The 17,067-nt window shown below is 34.9% G+C and overlaps 1 protein-coding gene across 1 annotated transcript in view; it reads right to left on the reverse strand.

Annotated features, from left to right (window-relative positions):
- Nucleotides 1–17,067, reverse strand: part of VPS13A (vacuolar protein sorting 13 homolog A) — a 110,162-nt gene that overhangs the window by 58,681 nt on the left and 34,414 nt on the right. Inside the window, exons 23-35 of the mRNA XM_026866046.1 lie at nt 16,676–16,814; nt 12,862–12,946; nt 11,073–11,245; nt 9,401–9,557; nt 8,946–9,025; nt 8,662–8,721; nt 8,427–8,583; nt 4,253–4,369; nt 4,063–4,166; nt 3,462–3,629; nt 2,525–2,832; nt 1,714–1,861; nt 697–847 (exon numbers count right to left, since the gene is read on the reverse strand). Of these exons, the coding sequence (XP_026721847.1) occupies nt 697–847; nt 1,714–1,861; nt 2,525–2,832; nt 3,462–3,629; nt 4,063–4,166; nt 4,253–4,369; nt 8,427–8,583; nt 8,662–8,721; nt 8,946–9,025; nt 9,401–9,557; nt 11,073–11,245; nt 12,862–12,946; nt 16,676–16,814 (1,847 nt within the window). The remainder of the gene's footprint in view (nt 1–696; nt 848–1,713; nt 1,862–2,524; nt 2,833–3,461; nt 3,630–4,062; nt 4,167–4,252; nt 4,370–8,426; nt 8,584–8,661; nt 8,722–8,945; nt 9,026–9,400; nt 9,558–11,072; nt 11,246–12,861; nt 12,947–16,675; nt 16,815–17,067) is intronic.

Consider the following 17,067-nt stretch of genomic DNA (forward strand, 5'->3'; position numbering starts at 1 on the left):
GGTTTTATTGTAAGTGGTAAGTTTTCTAACAATATTAAATAAACCCACTGGTAATTCAAAGACAACAAAAATCAATAACATAAAGAGAAAACTGAGAAAAAGCAAAGCTCCACCCTTCTGCAAGCTTTCTAAAGCTTACACTAGTGAGAGGGAGACAATGTTTAAAAGAAAGCAGAATTGTCATATGCAATTTTGATTTGTTTGCTATTTAAAAATACACAATACATGCACAGACGCCAAATAAGAAATTAAGTTTTGCTTCTTATGACTATGTTGTGTTTAGTCAGATACTGGAAAATTGTTCAAAATCTGAGTAACAGACTATAAGTTTAAAATAAAGTATCACTATGATTTTAGTTAGAAACTTGCTGACCAGTTTTGTAAATTTAAACATGGAAGACTAAAAAAATCATTCATACTGTAGTACAAACTCTCCATCTCTCTTCACAAGTTTATGTATATGTGTGTCCGCACATGTGTGTGTGCGACTAAAAAATAGGTTGTATTCCTCTGCATTATTTTCACACCAAACTGTACTTCAAACTAAGATTTCAGCAAATTTTCAGTCAGATCACAGAAGATGCCATGTATTATGTCCTACTGCTTATATATATATAAAGGCAATTCCAACAGAAATAATAAATTGACAGTAATACCTAAAAATGCTAGACCACATGTAATTTTAGAAAATATTACCTGCAGAGTGCTGTGAAGTACTATGCATATCACTACAATGGCTAATCGTATCTTTCGTTTCTGGTAAAGATGTTGATGCACCAGAGCTTCCACCTATATTCTCATTTAGTGTCCTCAATATTGTGGTAATATCTTCCTGACTGAGAATTAACTTTAAAAAAGATTACTGTTAAACTCAGAACATCTCAGGTCATTAAACACTTGCTAAGTAAAATCTAAATATACAAAAAACCAGATAAACCAAATTAATCTCATGGGAGTCTGTTTAGGAGACTAAAGAACCAAGTAAAATGTTCTTCTCAAATCCACACAACCCCTCTAGTAACTTCTAGAAATCAGCTGATCATTCATTATTTTGGTTTTGTCTATAAACTTCCTTTAAAGCTACAATTTAGAAATTGCATGTTAGATGTACACATGTACAAACAAGAAGTTTGACTTACAGTGGCCCAAAACTGTTATCCACATTTAGTCACAAGGTACTTTACAGTAACAGTTACTATGCTATTTCAAAATTTGGGAAATTGGTTTTCCTCATACAACTGACAAGCTTTATAATTTTTGATGTTAAATTTAAATGAGCACTATTTAAATTTATTTATTTAAATTACTGTGTGTTAAACATGCGCTAACTCATTTTGAGGCTTCTCATGGGTATGAATTCAGCAGGTGATCATGTTGCTAATGATCAGACCATAAGTCCGAATATTTCCCAATCCTTCTTTGAAAAATACGAACCTACAAGTAAAAGACTGTAACAGCATACCCATTTCTAACATGTAACAGTAATATACAGTACAAAGTCTACCTGCAGTATCACAGATAAAATACAGAGCTTAGATTAAAACAGAAAGCTCTTCACTTCCTTTTTCCCTATTAAACAACAAAATCCACTCTACCTATATATCTTGAAATCAAAAAATACCCTAAACTAAGGAACTTGGACTTTTATGGACAGAAAAATGAATCAATTTTCCACAGATATTTTAGTATCTGCTTTCAGAAATCAGTACTTACATTCATAGGCTTGAGTCGGCCTGATATTTCAATATCAGGAACTTCATTATACCATGCAGCAGCCAAATTTCGTTCAACAGCTACTTCCAGATTGAGTGGCTGCAGCAACTGTACTTCAGTTTGCAATGAACCTTGCTCATAGCATGATCTGTGAATAGAAACAAAATACTCCCAGCTTGACACACTTCACTCACGCATTTTAACAAACACAAACACATTTCTGTCTTTTCCTCATCTTTTTGAGTAGTACTGTAAAACAGTCTTCATAATACTCCTAGTATCTCTGGTTAAAGCCTTACTCCAACGACTAGACATCTTGTCTTGGCAGGGAGAAGAAACATCAAGCACATACCCCACACACAACATACTAACTTCTTGCAAGTTCAGACCTCTTACCTGCTTTCCACTGGAGAGCAATTCCTTCTGTCTTCAGTACTCTTCAATTGTGTTTGAAAATTCCATTCCCTCTCCCCACCCCAAACTCCTGCACCAAGGCCAATTTTCAAACACCTCTTTACAGCTATATGACTTGATATCTTTCCTCTTATGTATAGCTTGAAAAACCCATCAAAACAGCCATTTACAAATGCATATAACCTGTCCTAAATAGTGAATGATGCATGTCTATTACTCTACACAATATTCCCTAAACAAACATTTGCTTCTGTTTAAAGATGTGTAGATTGCTATTTCTCTTAAACCATACATTTTAATTGCTTTTATAAAAATCTTTATTAATTTTCTGTTATATTTCAATAGTGTATTCCCAAAGGATTATATGAATGTTTTAAAAATCTTGACACTACATTACCTGTATAATTTTAGTTCACTCAATTTCACTGTCATAGAGTCAACAACAGGTGGGAGATTATACCATGTTTTTGTTTTAGCAATAAAGAACTGGTTCTTCACAGTGATTAAACCAAGATCAGCCACCAGGACGTTTGCAGACATTGCTGACTGTGGAACTATCACAACAGGTGCTTTAATATTGATATCTAGTGCTAAACGGGAACTACGCTCCGCTAGTTCTTTTACACCTGTTGCTGCTTTCTCTGCTGCTTGAACAGTTGCCTCAGTAAGAGCCTCCTTGGCAGCTTGAAAGTTGTTTATAAAAGCCTAAGAAAAAAATAAAGAACTCTGTGATTTTATTAAGAATAACACTACTCCAAAACAACTAAGAATCACAGTTTTTTGAGTAGCAAACCATCCTAAGATACTATTTTTGCTATGCACTTATTCTGAATTCTTTAATAGAATAATCTTCCCTAAAGTATGCATACATATAAAAATAAATTTCCATACTAAATATTTGGCAATCAGATTGTAACAGCAGTAACCTTGTAACATGACTTGTATAAATTACATTTTATTTACTCATAAGGAGAGTAAAAGATAGATTTAATTCACAGAATTTATGGAAAATACATTAATTTTCATGGTTTATTGCTTATATTTCAGTATTATAATGAACAATATGTATATGTAAAAGCTGCCACAAGCCATTTAAAGAAAAAAAATACTAACTATAATAGCAAATATTGTTGCTTAGCCACCCACTCCATAATAACAAACAAATGGAGAATAAAAGTAAATAGCCCAACCACCAATCCCAGTGATGTTTTTACAATCATATATAAGAGTTCTTACACAAACTGGCACCACCCTATATGGGATGCTTTATCCTTTTCTAGCTCTGACAATGTTATCTGAATGCTAAAGAATAGTATCTGGAAAATGTAACTTACCAAGATAGAGGAAACAAACTTGTTGACAAAAACTACTTGAATGCACCCAACAGTTAGATAAATACGATTGTCAACAACATCCATATTTGTATATGCAATCCCATCTGTAGCATTCACATATGATACCATTCGAAAGTTGAAGACTTCTTTTCCTGTGATGTAAAGAGCCTTAGGAAGAAAAAAAGAGTATCTCTGCTGTTAAAACTTATGCTGGAGAAACTGAATTCCAAAACAAAATATAATACCTCACACTAAAACATTTTTACTTCAAACATCTTAAAAGTAAATGAAAAAAAATCCTTGAAACAGCTGAGAGTATTCAGTTGGAATGTCAGTTTGAATAATTCTGTCCATTAAAGTCAACAAAATAAGGAATGTAATGAGCAGCTGGGCATCACAGTTGCACAAGATCAATGCCAGCCTAACAATCATCTGTTGTGGGGATTAAATCAGTCCACCTCTAGAGAATAATTCAGAAATACATAAAATATTATTTAAAAAAAAAAAAAAAAAAATCACAGTTAAAAAGTGGAGTCCACAAAGTAACTTCAATTTAGCATCTATATTCCATTCAGAAATCAGTAAAACATGAAATTAATACCTTTTTATACAATGCCATCTCATCAGAATCCACAATAATAATGTTCTTCAATTTTGCAGTCACTTCTGTTGCTGCTTTCTTCATGATCACTTGGCTATCCAGCCCTTAAGAAAAAAAAGACATACAAAATCTATAGAGGCTATCCTAGTTACAAAGTTTTGTGCCTTTGTGATTAAAGTTTTGTTCCTACCTTCAATGTGAATTTCAGCTATTCTATGCTTTTTCTCTCTAATAAAGATACGTAAACAGGATAAATCTGCACAGATATTGAGGTCAATAACATCTTCATATTTTGATTTTTTTGATGCTGTGAGAAATACAAAATAATAAAAATTACAGTTTTTCAAGGAGGACATGTAATATTTCAGCATCCCTTCCCCAAAGCCTAGGTTGTATCATGCCTGCGGCACTGGCAAAATGCACTGCACTCATACTAGTAAGTACAACACAAAGGAATGGTATGTAAAGGATTGAATATGCAGTTCTCATGTGCTTCAAAAACTGTAGTAATCCACATCAGTATTTTATTAACTGCAAGAAACACATTTCATATACATCTACACAGCACCATACAAAGTAAGAGGTAGGTTATTCAGGACTAAGCAGTTTACCTTCAACAGTGGTAACATGATAGCTACATTAATATACCACTCTATCTGGTCTGTTGATTAGTCATCTGCAATCAATGGTCTCGTTTACACCTGACAGGCAACTTTTTATTAAATCTCCACAAGTTATATTTTCAGAACTTAAATTTTAAATCATTTAATACCATTAATATAACTAGACACTGAAAAGAAGGGACAATGCACATCCTTCAAAGTGAGTACAGGCAGCCTTAATATCTACAACAGATACAAGCACAAACATAGTGCATTTCAGAACAGAGATGTCCAAACATGTAGTCCTTTTTTTTTTTTTTTTTCTTTTTCCCCATAAAAGCTAGTAAGAGTAAAAATATTCTATTTCATGTTAACAGAAATAATCTCTGTTCATTGTGAGTAGACACGACTGATACCACACAATGCTGTCTGCCGGTACAGTGCTAAACACAGACATCAACAGGTAAGAGACTCAACCAATAACTTAGTCCATTTTTTCTGAAAGTCAAATCCAAATTAATGTTACACACTACAAATGACAAAGGGAAATATCGTATCTTGTATTCAGGGACTTTTGAGTCCCAAGTGGTAAACTCTTATAGGTTGAAAGCAGCAATATTAAAAGTAATAAACATGCAACCCATCTTCCCACAGCTTTTCAGATGAAATATTAACTACTGTGTGTGAGTACATTAAGGCTTTCTCAACCCTCACAATCAAGCTATGGTTTCATAAATACATCAGCTTCAGTCACATGACTTTACTGCATGTTGCTAACAGAAAACAAGCCACAGTAAATTAACCAATAACTACTCTCAATCGAAGTTCAGTTTGCACAGTTGTACAGGAGTGGGGGAAAAGGAGGGAGGAGAATCAACTGTGAAAGCTCTTCAGCTGTGTAAAGCCTAAATTGTCACATGTTAATACATAAGAAACTAATATAATACTTTGCCTCCAAGAATTCTGTAAAATACAAAAGACTTCAGTATTTGCCTGTATAGTAAAATGGTTCAAAGCCAGAGAAGTGCTGAATCTTCTGTCCACAGCTCTCTATAAGTCACAGAACCCTTTAAATTCACAGACTATCACAGGAACACAAATGGTATTTCATCTAAGCATATTCCTGTATAACTGAAATCAAACAGCCAAAATAAATGAGAACAATCTCACACAGAAAAAGGTAATTTTAAAAATACAGTGAGAGGGAAGAGTATTTTTTTCACAGAGAAATTATTCCACCTTCTCAGTTCTATTATGAAATTGAGACCTACAAAACACCTCCAAAGAACAGGCTGAGTAACTAAATTTAACAGTCTGATGGAATAATAAAAAAATCACAAGCTGAAAGACAATGGCCGTGTGACATTAATACTCTTCCCACCTCTCACCCCAACGGATCTCTCATCATTCCTGAGGTAAGCATCCCTTTCATCTTCCTCCATTTCCCCCCAAAAAACAGAGGCTACACACCTTATTTTCTCTGCTTTTATTAATAACCTGTTTGGCTCCAGACTTTTCCTTTCACGATGCTTAAAAAAAATCAATATAATTTCATTTAAGTACATATGGGAAACAGATACTGAAATCTCAACAAGAGCTGTACCCAAAAGCTTGACTTACTTTTTTTTCCCTAGTACACATACCATTTCTGTCTCAAGTTGTTCTTCAAAAAACATAATCAGGCTACTAGTTCACCAACCTCCCATAATAAAATCACTGACTCTCAGCAACAATGTGAATTAATCACTCAATATGAGTATACACTAGACTTACAAACATATTTCTGTTTTCCCAAACACAGGTATGTTTGTAAAGGCAGCACAAATTAACATTACAAAAAAACCTCTCACTATATAATGCAAATGTGATATTTGGGATTTAGATACCAAACTAGTACTGAAGTTTAACCTGAAATGCTTGTAAAAACTAACATCAGTGAATATGCGCAGACTCAGAAAGATCTTGTCACTGTACCAATGTGTTGGCTGGGTCAGTCATGTGAGGGACCTACTGAAATCAGTAATGCAGAGCGAGTATTACAATACTTCAACTAGAATCATCTTGACAATTATCCTCCACCAGTTTTTGTGTGTGTGTTTTCTGTTTTAATAACTGGACCCTCAGTGTTCTATGATTAACAGCAAGCCAAGATTGCAAAGATCTCCAAGAACTCCTCCTCAGAGAAGAATTGAACATCATTGGGATAATGCTGAGCATTAATAGAAGCATTCATTTTAAAGTAGCTCCCAGACACAAAAATCAAAAAATGGAGGTGATCTGTTTGCTCTTGCACAACATTATCAACAAATCAGACATGCTGAGTTCTTGGTCAGAGAATGATAAAACTGTGTATTAAGCAGGTTATTCACAAAAGAGTGATGTTCCTCAAATATATGGTAATAAAATAGTTGTAATAGTGGTAAGGCAATCAAAAGTCTCCATTCATCCCAGGAAAGAAAGAAGAAACAAAGACAATTTATGGTGGGTTTTTTTTTTCCATATACTCAGTGCCTTGAACACATAGCAAAGATATGTCTGGACCAGTGTATCAGAAAACTGCACATGGAATTAAATGAGATTAACCTTATTAAAGCAGAATAATTCCTTCAGACCAATACTGTTGGATAACTGACTGGCCTGCACTCCAACAGTGCTACTGCTTTTGCAAGCCGAGGAATGCCAGGAACCCTAAATTTGTATATATACACCAGATATCTACAGAGTACCAGGATGTGTCCCTAAAACCACGGTAATTGATACTAATGAATGCTATCACCAGCTTCTTAAAACAAAAGACTGAAAATGCTTAAGCCCTCTTCCACTATGTAAGGACTTCTTATCTATTCAAGACAAATCCAAATTCACGTGCCAGTTCATAAAACCAAAGCAGTTAACTTCAACAAATTATTCCTCCAAACTTGGTGACAAACAGAATTTGGCCATTCCGCAAACCAGCAGATCACTAGTAACTGAAACTGTCTTGGAGCTTGTGAAATGCAGTAGTGTATATTTTGTACTCACGCCTACAGCCAACATCTACACATCAGTAAATTGCTAAATGAGTACCTACTTGGAGGCTGCAAAAACCTAACTAAACCAACAAAAATATTTTGATGCTGGAAAGAAAGATAGTGTACAGTCATTTCACTGAGGAGTTAAACAGTAATTTTGCTATTACTTGGAAAACACAAACACAAAAGTGTGTAGAATATATTTAATACACTTATCACAGAAAGTTTTCACCTTCATGTTACATTTTCTAACCCATAGTTTTTTTCTTTCCTTATTACAAACACCTTTTCTGCATAAATGCTGTAATGCAAAAATATTTTTCTCATTATATGGGAGAACACCATTAGGAACCTAACTGCTGCCAGTAAGCTACCATTCAATGCAGTGACTAAGTGAATTTGAACACCTATTTTCAAAAAACATGCTTACTGTATCTACCTCAGGAAATGTCAATAGCTGCAGCATCTCCCTTGCTAATTATACAGTTATTCCTTACCTACACACTTTCACCCAGGGAACAAGAGTATAACCTTGCTACTCCATAGTACTCTGATGGCTAACACTATTATTACTGATGAAATGAAAAAAGACTACAAAGTGTGTAAGTAAACATACACTAAACAAAATTTCTCATTTCAAAAGTCATGGACAGGCTTATAAAAATTTTTAAAATGTCTGTTTTCTTACTTGCTTAAATAAGTGAAGAGAAAGGAATGAAAAGGGAGGGAGGGGAAGAATAAAGCAATTTACTTAATTTCTTAAGAACATCCTTCTTCTCCTCTGTTTTTTCATGGACCGGTTCTTCTATAACTTTAGCTTCTTGTTTGGGTAGAAGATTATTCAGATAGTTCATAGCATTCAGCAGAGCTTCAGTATGCAAATGAATATCTAGAGATGAAAAGTTCACCTAAAAGAACAAATTACGTTTATCCAACATGCCTCTCTTCCCACAGTGAGAAAATTATGTTAAAAAAAGATATCATACCTTTATTTTCTGTAGAACGTTCTGATAGGCAGTTTTCAAATCTGGCCCATTAATATCAGCCTATTGCACCAAAAGTTTGCAGATTTAATTAGAGAGAATTTATTTCAAAAAACACAATTTACAATTTACAGTTAATCTGTTCTACAGAGCAGACAGACTTTGCACATGACACTCAATATGTTAAGGAATTAGTAAGTACAGAAAATCCTTTAGCAACTGCTCAATAATACTATACTGTTCATGATTGGCTTACAATTCAAAGGCAAAGTCTGCTCTTTTCTCACCTTTATATACTCCAGAGTGAGAAGATCATCTTCTACATTATCCAAAGTAGTAATTATGTAAACTGGCTTGTCATTATCATCTTAAAAAAAAACCCCAAAAGAATAAAAAAGATTACTTTCTTTAATGAAAAAAATTGACAAGTTTTCTACAGTTCTTTTTATCATCTACAGTCAACAAACTAGGCTACTAGCTGTTATTACTATTTAATCACAAAACCTCTTCTGCAGACCTAAAATAGTTAGATGTCTCTACTAAAATGAGCAGCACTAGAACATATTTACCAAACCATTACTAAGACAATAAGCTCCTAAATTACTTTTCCCTTCTCACCTGCCCCATTTAATTTAGGAAGCAAATCCTGCCTAGTTGACCACAGAAAGCAATACTGGCTTTTCGAACACAAATTCACAGTGTTATTTCTAAATATTTTTTTGATGAGAATGTAAATACTTACCCATATACTCTGGGCACAGCAGAGAAACTTCACGAAGGAAAGCATTTGCAGTCATGTCGAATGTTCTTAATTTAAGTTCAGTGCCTAACCCTACAATATCAAGCTGCAGCACAGGTGTCTCAGTATTACCAGTGAGACGGCATAATTTAATTAAGACCTAAAAAACCCCAAACAAACAAACAAAAACAGGAAAAAAAAATGTAGAGGATTATTCCTTTAGTTTTTATATAGAATTACATATTTACATACATTTTACTGGCTAAATGTGTATTGACTGATTAACTTTATACAGCAAATACCCTGGAAAAAATAAACAGTTCAACAAGCAAAACTGGTAGAATACTGTTTTCTGCTATTTTAACAAAAACTTCAAACAAGCACACATGTAATACCAAAGCTACACTTACTGACCTAATTTAGTTTTAAAAACAACTATGTAAAGCATTTGGTAATGTTCAGTGCAGTCAAAACTAGATCTTCAGGCAACATAAAGAGTTTACTGCTTTCACTGGAATTTCTTTGGACTCTCATGGTAAGAGTTGGATTTCCAAGCTGAGTTTTAGGCAAGAGGATTTGCTACTTTTTCATTCATGCATGACAAAGATGTTGTTAAATAAAATACCTAGCTGTTATCTGTCTTTCACCACCAAGACAAAGATATGTACTTTCTACATAACACTCTCTACAAATAGGGAAAATCAAAACCAAACTGAGTAAGTAATTTTAATCTATAAAGCCAACAGAGAGAAGGTGATTCTTAATAGATTCTCAACTGGGTTTTTTTCTTACAGATTGTAAGATAGTTTCCATCAGAAAATATTGTAAAATACAGCATTTGTCTTCAGACAAGTTGTTCTTAAACTAGGTCTTGCCATCACACAAAACCCACTACATTTCAATTTTATTTATGTATGTTCTATAAGGTGTAGTATATAATAAGTTGCAAGCTAGTTACGATGTCTTGAAGGCATTCTGTAAGCCCTGCCCTGAAACAGAATTTCTAAAGTTTACAAATAAACCATACAAATTCAGTTAAGAGAGTAATAGCAGTAACTGTCATAGCCATGATACTCTCACAATAAAGGTAACCATACTGGTAAAAAGCCATCTCTCTTACTAGACCAACTGATGTAGCTAGAAACTCTTGTCTTGCATTTGGGTAAAATACTTCCTCCCACCCCCGAGTCTGAAACAGCAAGAATGACACATAAAACACCTCATAGTATGTTACAGATTTAGCATGAGGCCAAGAGAAGAAAACCTGGAAAAAAATGGGAAACACTGGAGCAGAAAAACAGGGTGCTTGTTAACATTAAAGTTTTCTCAGCAGTATCTGAAAAAAAGATGTCAAAAGCTAAAGCTTAAACCAAAATAAATAATGTAATAAATAAATAAATAAAACCAAATAAATAATGTTATTGTTGAGTGATAGTTAGGTAAAGGAAATTCAGTGATAAATGAGTTGGGAAATAAAGTGGATTAAATCAAAGCATTTAAGTGATGACAAGGATGCAGAAGCACAACTGTGACTTGGAAAAAACTCAACAAAATAGTTTCAGTAAGAAATGGGGAAATCCAATACTTCTGTAGACATGGATGCATGAACACAACAAACACGGAAAAATTAACAGTTCAGATGTGCTGCAGAGAAGTGTTTAGAAAGTAATTTTACCTGAGCTACTTCAAATCTGAGCTGGAATTCTGTCATATTTTTCAAAGATTCTTGTTTACGTAGCTTTTTTCGCCTTGTACTGCTCGCTCGCTTGAGAGAACCAGATGAGGCTTCAAAAAATGGCATGTCTTCCACAGGACTGCTTAAAGCATCATAAAATTCTTCCTCTGACTCTATGGATGAATTGCCAATATTACATACACATTCTAGACAGACAATATTTTGCAGTACTATGACCTAAAACTTTTGTGTTTACATCTATAAAAACTTAAATGTACAAGTATGGGACAATAACCTAGCTGATAACTGGCAACCGTCTGTTTCTATAATTATCTCTGCTCCTGCTTCCACAACTGTCCACCACACCTACAGCTCCATCACATCATCATAAACCAGTTCCTGTCAACTAACTCCTTCACCAGCATTCTCTCACTATCGGCTATGCAAAAGAGAGCACAAATTGTGGCTCATCTTGCCTTCAGTGAGTACTAATAGGTTAATAACTCTTCTGCTGGTCTGACTGCTGATGACTGTCCAGAAGCCTTTGCCTTAATAACTTTGGATCTCTCCCTGCTAAGGATCTCCCCTTTCAGGAATGACTCCTAAGGACTACCAAGCTTTTAATCCACCTGACATTATTAAGACAAATAGATTGCACAATCTTAACATGTGTCTTTTCCTTCACCTAAAATCCATAAACAATGAAGTTAAAGGTAACTGAAAAATAAGGATCCTTCTTCTGCCAAAACAGAGCTGTTTTCTAAGGTTTAAAAGCACCCTTGAGTCTGGGGCATGAAAACAGAGAAATAACATGAATCACTTAAAATGACTGCACAGCTGTATATATAGTATAAATTTAAAAAGACTTGATTCAATCTAAATCTAGTTATTACTTTCTCAAATTAATTGTTGACAGTGTTCATTCTCATCTTACCCTAATTTTAAGACTTGAATAACACCTTCTCTCTACCTTTGGACACTTAAAGAAACTTGTACAAGAAAGAGATGAAGATGTACAGATACGTATTTCTATACATACTGTACATACACCAAATTTAATCAACTTGCTGATAATTTTGCTAGTGTTTCCAAACCACATATATCATTAACTTGAGAGAGGAAAAAAAATTTTTTTCTCCATTTCTTCAGTTGAGTGTCTTGGCAAGACAAGGGTGATTGGCACTGAAATAACTTTGATATATTTGATTATTTTTCAAATGTAACTACTGGATGGAACATTACAATTTAGCTAGGCTGTCTGAATGGCACAGCAGTATTAAACATGACCAGTTTCTCCACAATCTCCGCTTTAATCTGTAGAAGTCAAAATTATGTTTGTTTCTAACACAGTAGTTTCTAACAGTCATTGTTCCAGTATTTTGTAATTTAAATAAAACCAGCTAAGTAGAAAAAAAATCCTTCAGCAGAATAATTAAAACCATCACCAGAGGACTGAGTACATACTGAAGCATAAAAGATCATATACATACTACTTCAGATGTTCTGAATAGAGATTTGTAGTAACATATAAAAAGACAAATACAAACCTATCCTACTAAATAAACATTTTACTGCTCTGCCTTCACAAAAGGAACAGCAAGAACAGAATTTTACTGCTATGAAAAAATACACAAATAAGCTACACAGAATATAACACTCCTCAACCTTCAAGAACTTGAAACAAAGCTACAAATGGTCACTTACTCCAAGAAAAACAACTTAATTTAATGAAATAAAAGGCTTGATTTGACCCGTTTATTAACTCAGACTTTAAAATAGATTGTATTACCTGACTCCACAAAAGAATGAAGATCCAAAACAGGAAACACACTTTGTGATAAATGTGGTGCTGAGAGCACAGGAGATATTGCAGCCTGAAACAGGAAACACCATGAAACTTTTTGCTTGAACTCATTGGTCATGCTATTGCATGCACATATGCTGCATGGAAGGAAACTGGTCTCATCTTATTGATAAATGCAAATCATTACAGTTAAACACTTAAGTTACTAAAAGCATGGGTAGAAATGAGGCCTAAATCATGTAAAAGCAGTAAGCACTGCACATCCTTCTAGTTACAGAGAGCAGAAATATCAGGAAACATGACAAAAATTTTCAAACATCCAACTTCACAGATCAAAAGATGGACAGAAATGCACATATGAAAGCTCAGGGAAGACAAAACCTAGTCCCTCACAGGATTACAGTATGGCAACTTCAGAGAACAGTAAAAGATCAACTGTTCCTCATAAAAAACACATGATCCTAGTGGCAAGGTGGGAAACAAACCAACAAACAAATAAAAAAAAGAGCTAGAGAAAACATCAGAGCAGACAGAAACTTCCCCTGCTGCAACTTGAGGCCATTTCCTCTTTGTCCTATCACTTGTTACCTGAGAAAAGAGATGACCAACACCCACATCTCTACAACCTCCTTTCAGGTAGTTTTAGAGTGGTAACATCTTCTCTAAGCCTCCTTTCCTCTAGACTAAACAACCTTAGTTCCCTCAGCTGCTCCTCATAAGACTTGAGCTCTAGACTTTTTACCAGCTTCACTGCCCTTCTTTTGACACACTCCAGCACCTCAATGCCCTTTTTGTTGTGAGGGGCCCAAAACTGAACACAGTATTTGAGGTGCAGCCTCACCAGTGCTGAATACAGGGGGACAATCACTTCCCTGTCCCTGCTGGCCACACTATTTCTGATACAAGCCAGGATGCTATTTGCCTTCTTGGCAACCTGGGCACACTACCAGCTCATATTCAGCCAGCCGTCAATCAACACCCCCAGATCCTTTCCCACTGGGCAGCTTTCCAGCCACTTCCCCAAGCCTGTAGCATGGCATGGGATTGTTATGACCCAAGTTCAGGGCCAAGTACTTAGCCTTGTTAAATCTCATTTCTTCATATATCTGGAAAAACAGATGCTAGTAGAGTCTTTAACTGTGAGATGCAGTTATGCACAACCCAGAGAATTAACTGAAAATGTGTGAAATGTCCCTGTTTCACCACTAGAATGAACAAAAGGACAAGAATCTTCACTCCATGTGGTATTATATATGACAGAATTACACTCTCTTAGTGAAGGCAACCAAATGGTTTAATTCACCAAAGTCAGGTTTTCCCATTAAGACTCAGAAGGTAGTCTCAGTGGTCTGCGTTTGTTAAAAATTCTCACCTGTATGTACCATGGGAATATTTATTTAGTATACACATGCCTGGCACAGAGTACTAAAGTAAGGATAGATGTGTGTATTGTCTGGTTGCCCATTCTTCTTGAGTGCCTTTGGCTCTGGATTACACAGATGACAGTAGGGGATTTTTTCCCCTGTACTGCTACTTTCAGAGTCTAGTCTCAGACAATTAATTCAGTAACTCACAGAAATCCAAGTATTGTGGCAACAAAGAAACATTCATCTCAATGTTGCTTCCAAGGCTCCATTTTTCACCTCACTCTTCACATTTCAACAGTGTCTTCTCAGTCTCCAGCCTATATAATTTGCCCTTATGGAATATATTCATGCCTATGAGTGATAGATACACTGAGTCTCTAAGAGTCTTAACTAATCTGTAACACTTTCACATTCTAAGAAGACAAGAAGAAACTGTGAGACTTGACTTCACAGTATCAAATCGTTGAGAAATAAAGCCTTCCACACTGAAGTGGACAGCCTCTTTGCAATGAGTAAACACAAGAAAGTGCAGGGTGCAAAAATCTAGAAGAATCTGAGGAGACTTTTGTCTTTGCAGCCCAAGAACAATTCCTCCACTAACTCGAAACATAAAGAGCAAAGTTTGCATGCAGAGCTCTGAAAAAGGATTTCACATCCTTTTTGATTCTGAAGTTACGTGATGGCAACAAAGCTAGAAGAATTTCAGCTACAAAGACGAAAGCATGGGAATCTGCCACTACCAAAGCAACAAATCTACTCAAATTCACTGAATTTAATACCAGCAATTAGAGTCTGACAAACTCTGCTGTAAATGGAAGCTTGAGCAGACAGGTTTAACCATAGGTTTTAATAGGGATGCTGCATATAATGCAAATGCATTCACACTGGCTCAGCAGTCTTTCCTCACCTCATCCTGTATGTTACAAGTAACGTACAGGTAATTCTAAGCACATCAACTCTATTGAACTCTATAATTAAACTCAAGTATTGGCAATGTTATAAGCACAGGATAATCATCTTATATGTGCACATTTTATTTATGCAAAACTAAAATTCCATCACTTATCCTTGAAGAAAGTTTTTCTGTGAGTAGTTGCCCAAAACAACAGAGATTATAGCAGCTTTTGGCTGGGGATACTATTAGTATATGAAAAGTGAAAGAGCAAGTCAGAACTAGCTAGAATTTTAATGTCAACACTGAAGAGATCACAGAAACTACATACTAAAGGGAAACAATCTTCACTCTATATATACTTTCAGTAGATACGCAAGTCTAGTCGTGTGCATTTACAGATTGGTACTGAGTTTACAGAAAACAACCCCAGAACTGCAGCAACAGCCATCAGGAACAGGGCAGAATAATTTGTAAAAAGATCTTAAAAAAACCAAAACAAAACAAAATATAAATATGACCATTATTCCTTCAGAATCAAGTGAACAAAATATTAAATAAAAGATACTTAGAAGTATTTACAAATGACAGAAAAACGGATAGCCCAGTTTTGTCTTTGACCTTGACATTTCATGTATGTTCAAATGACAGGACTGCTTTACAGATATATAAAACATAGCCAGACTATGCAGACTAAAGTGATGCTAAAAATTAGGAATTCAGGGTTCATTTCCTAGCTTTGTTAAAAACAACTCATATCAAAAGGTAAAACACACTTCTCAGGAATAGTAACAAGAAAGTCGCAATGCTCTGTCCTGAAAAAAGCATAAAACAATGATCTGAACCATTCTCACTAAGGGTGGGAAGTAGAAAGAATATGCACCCCACACTTAGAAATCTTAGAAATGGAAGGCAGAACTGTTGCCTGCTCAGGTATGTTGTATAGCTGAATAAAGAAAAACTGGGAAGAGCAGTGAAGTCAGCTGAAATGAAGCTGCCACTTCTTCCAGGCAGGCACTGTTTAGCCAACATTTGCCACAGATAATAGCTATTTTTTGTTCTGTTTTTGAAAGCACAACTCCTACCTAAGATCCACATAATACTTCAACTTTAAAAATCCCAAGGTTTCTACATCTTCTTCTTCGCTGAACAAAATAGCTGAACCCAAACCCTGAAGCACTTTGATACATGTGTAAATCTGAATGTACAATTAAACATACCATCAACAAAAGTGAATACGGTTGTTACTTGAGATTAATATGAAGAACTACAAATTCCCAGAGTAGTAAAAGTTTGGGGTTTTTTTAGTTTACATTCAACCACTGCAAAATTATTTCATTATTATTGCCTAAAGATCAAAATAAACTAACTAAATAACAAGCAAAATTTCTATATCTTTAGAAAATTTGCTACATTTTTCAAAAGATACTAAGTAAGTGCTTGTTCTCCACTTTTTTGTGTTCCTTTCAAAACTGCAGCACTAATAGCAAAAAGATATTTTTCTGATAATTATTAACGAAATATTTTTTAAAAACCTTACCTCAGTTATTTTTGGAGGAGAACTGGTAGCAGAAGCACTTTCTGGCTTAGGAATGCTATCAATTAGTTCCAAGATACTTGTTAGCTTCTGGTCTGATATTTGGACAGAAAGTAAGGGCAGCTGTCCAGACAATTTGAACCTGTTTTGTAAACAAACAATGTTACCTTAAAACTATTTAATTCAAACTTTATATCAAAAACCATGCAAGTCTTCCTGGTCAAAAAATCACCCATCTAACCATTGCATGTAATATATCTCTCTGTGTGTGTGTGTGTGTGTGAGATTTGGCTACATACAGCATATTTTGCTCACAATCAGTTGTTCCTTCTTGTTCGTGTATTTATTTTAATTACTTGTAATAAATCAGATAACTCATCCTCGTGAGGGGTTTT

This window comes from Athene cunicularia (assembly GCF_003259725.1).
Source record: "Athene cunicularia isolate RWA chromosome Z unlocalized genomic scaffold, athCun1 chrZ_part2, whole genome shotgun sequence".
NCBI classification, from domain to species: domain Eukaryota; kingdom Metazoa; phylum Chordata; class Aves; order Strigiformes; family Strigidae; genus Athene; species Athene cunicularia.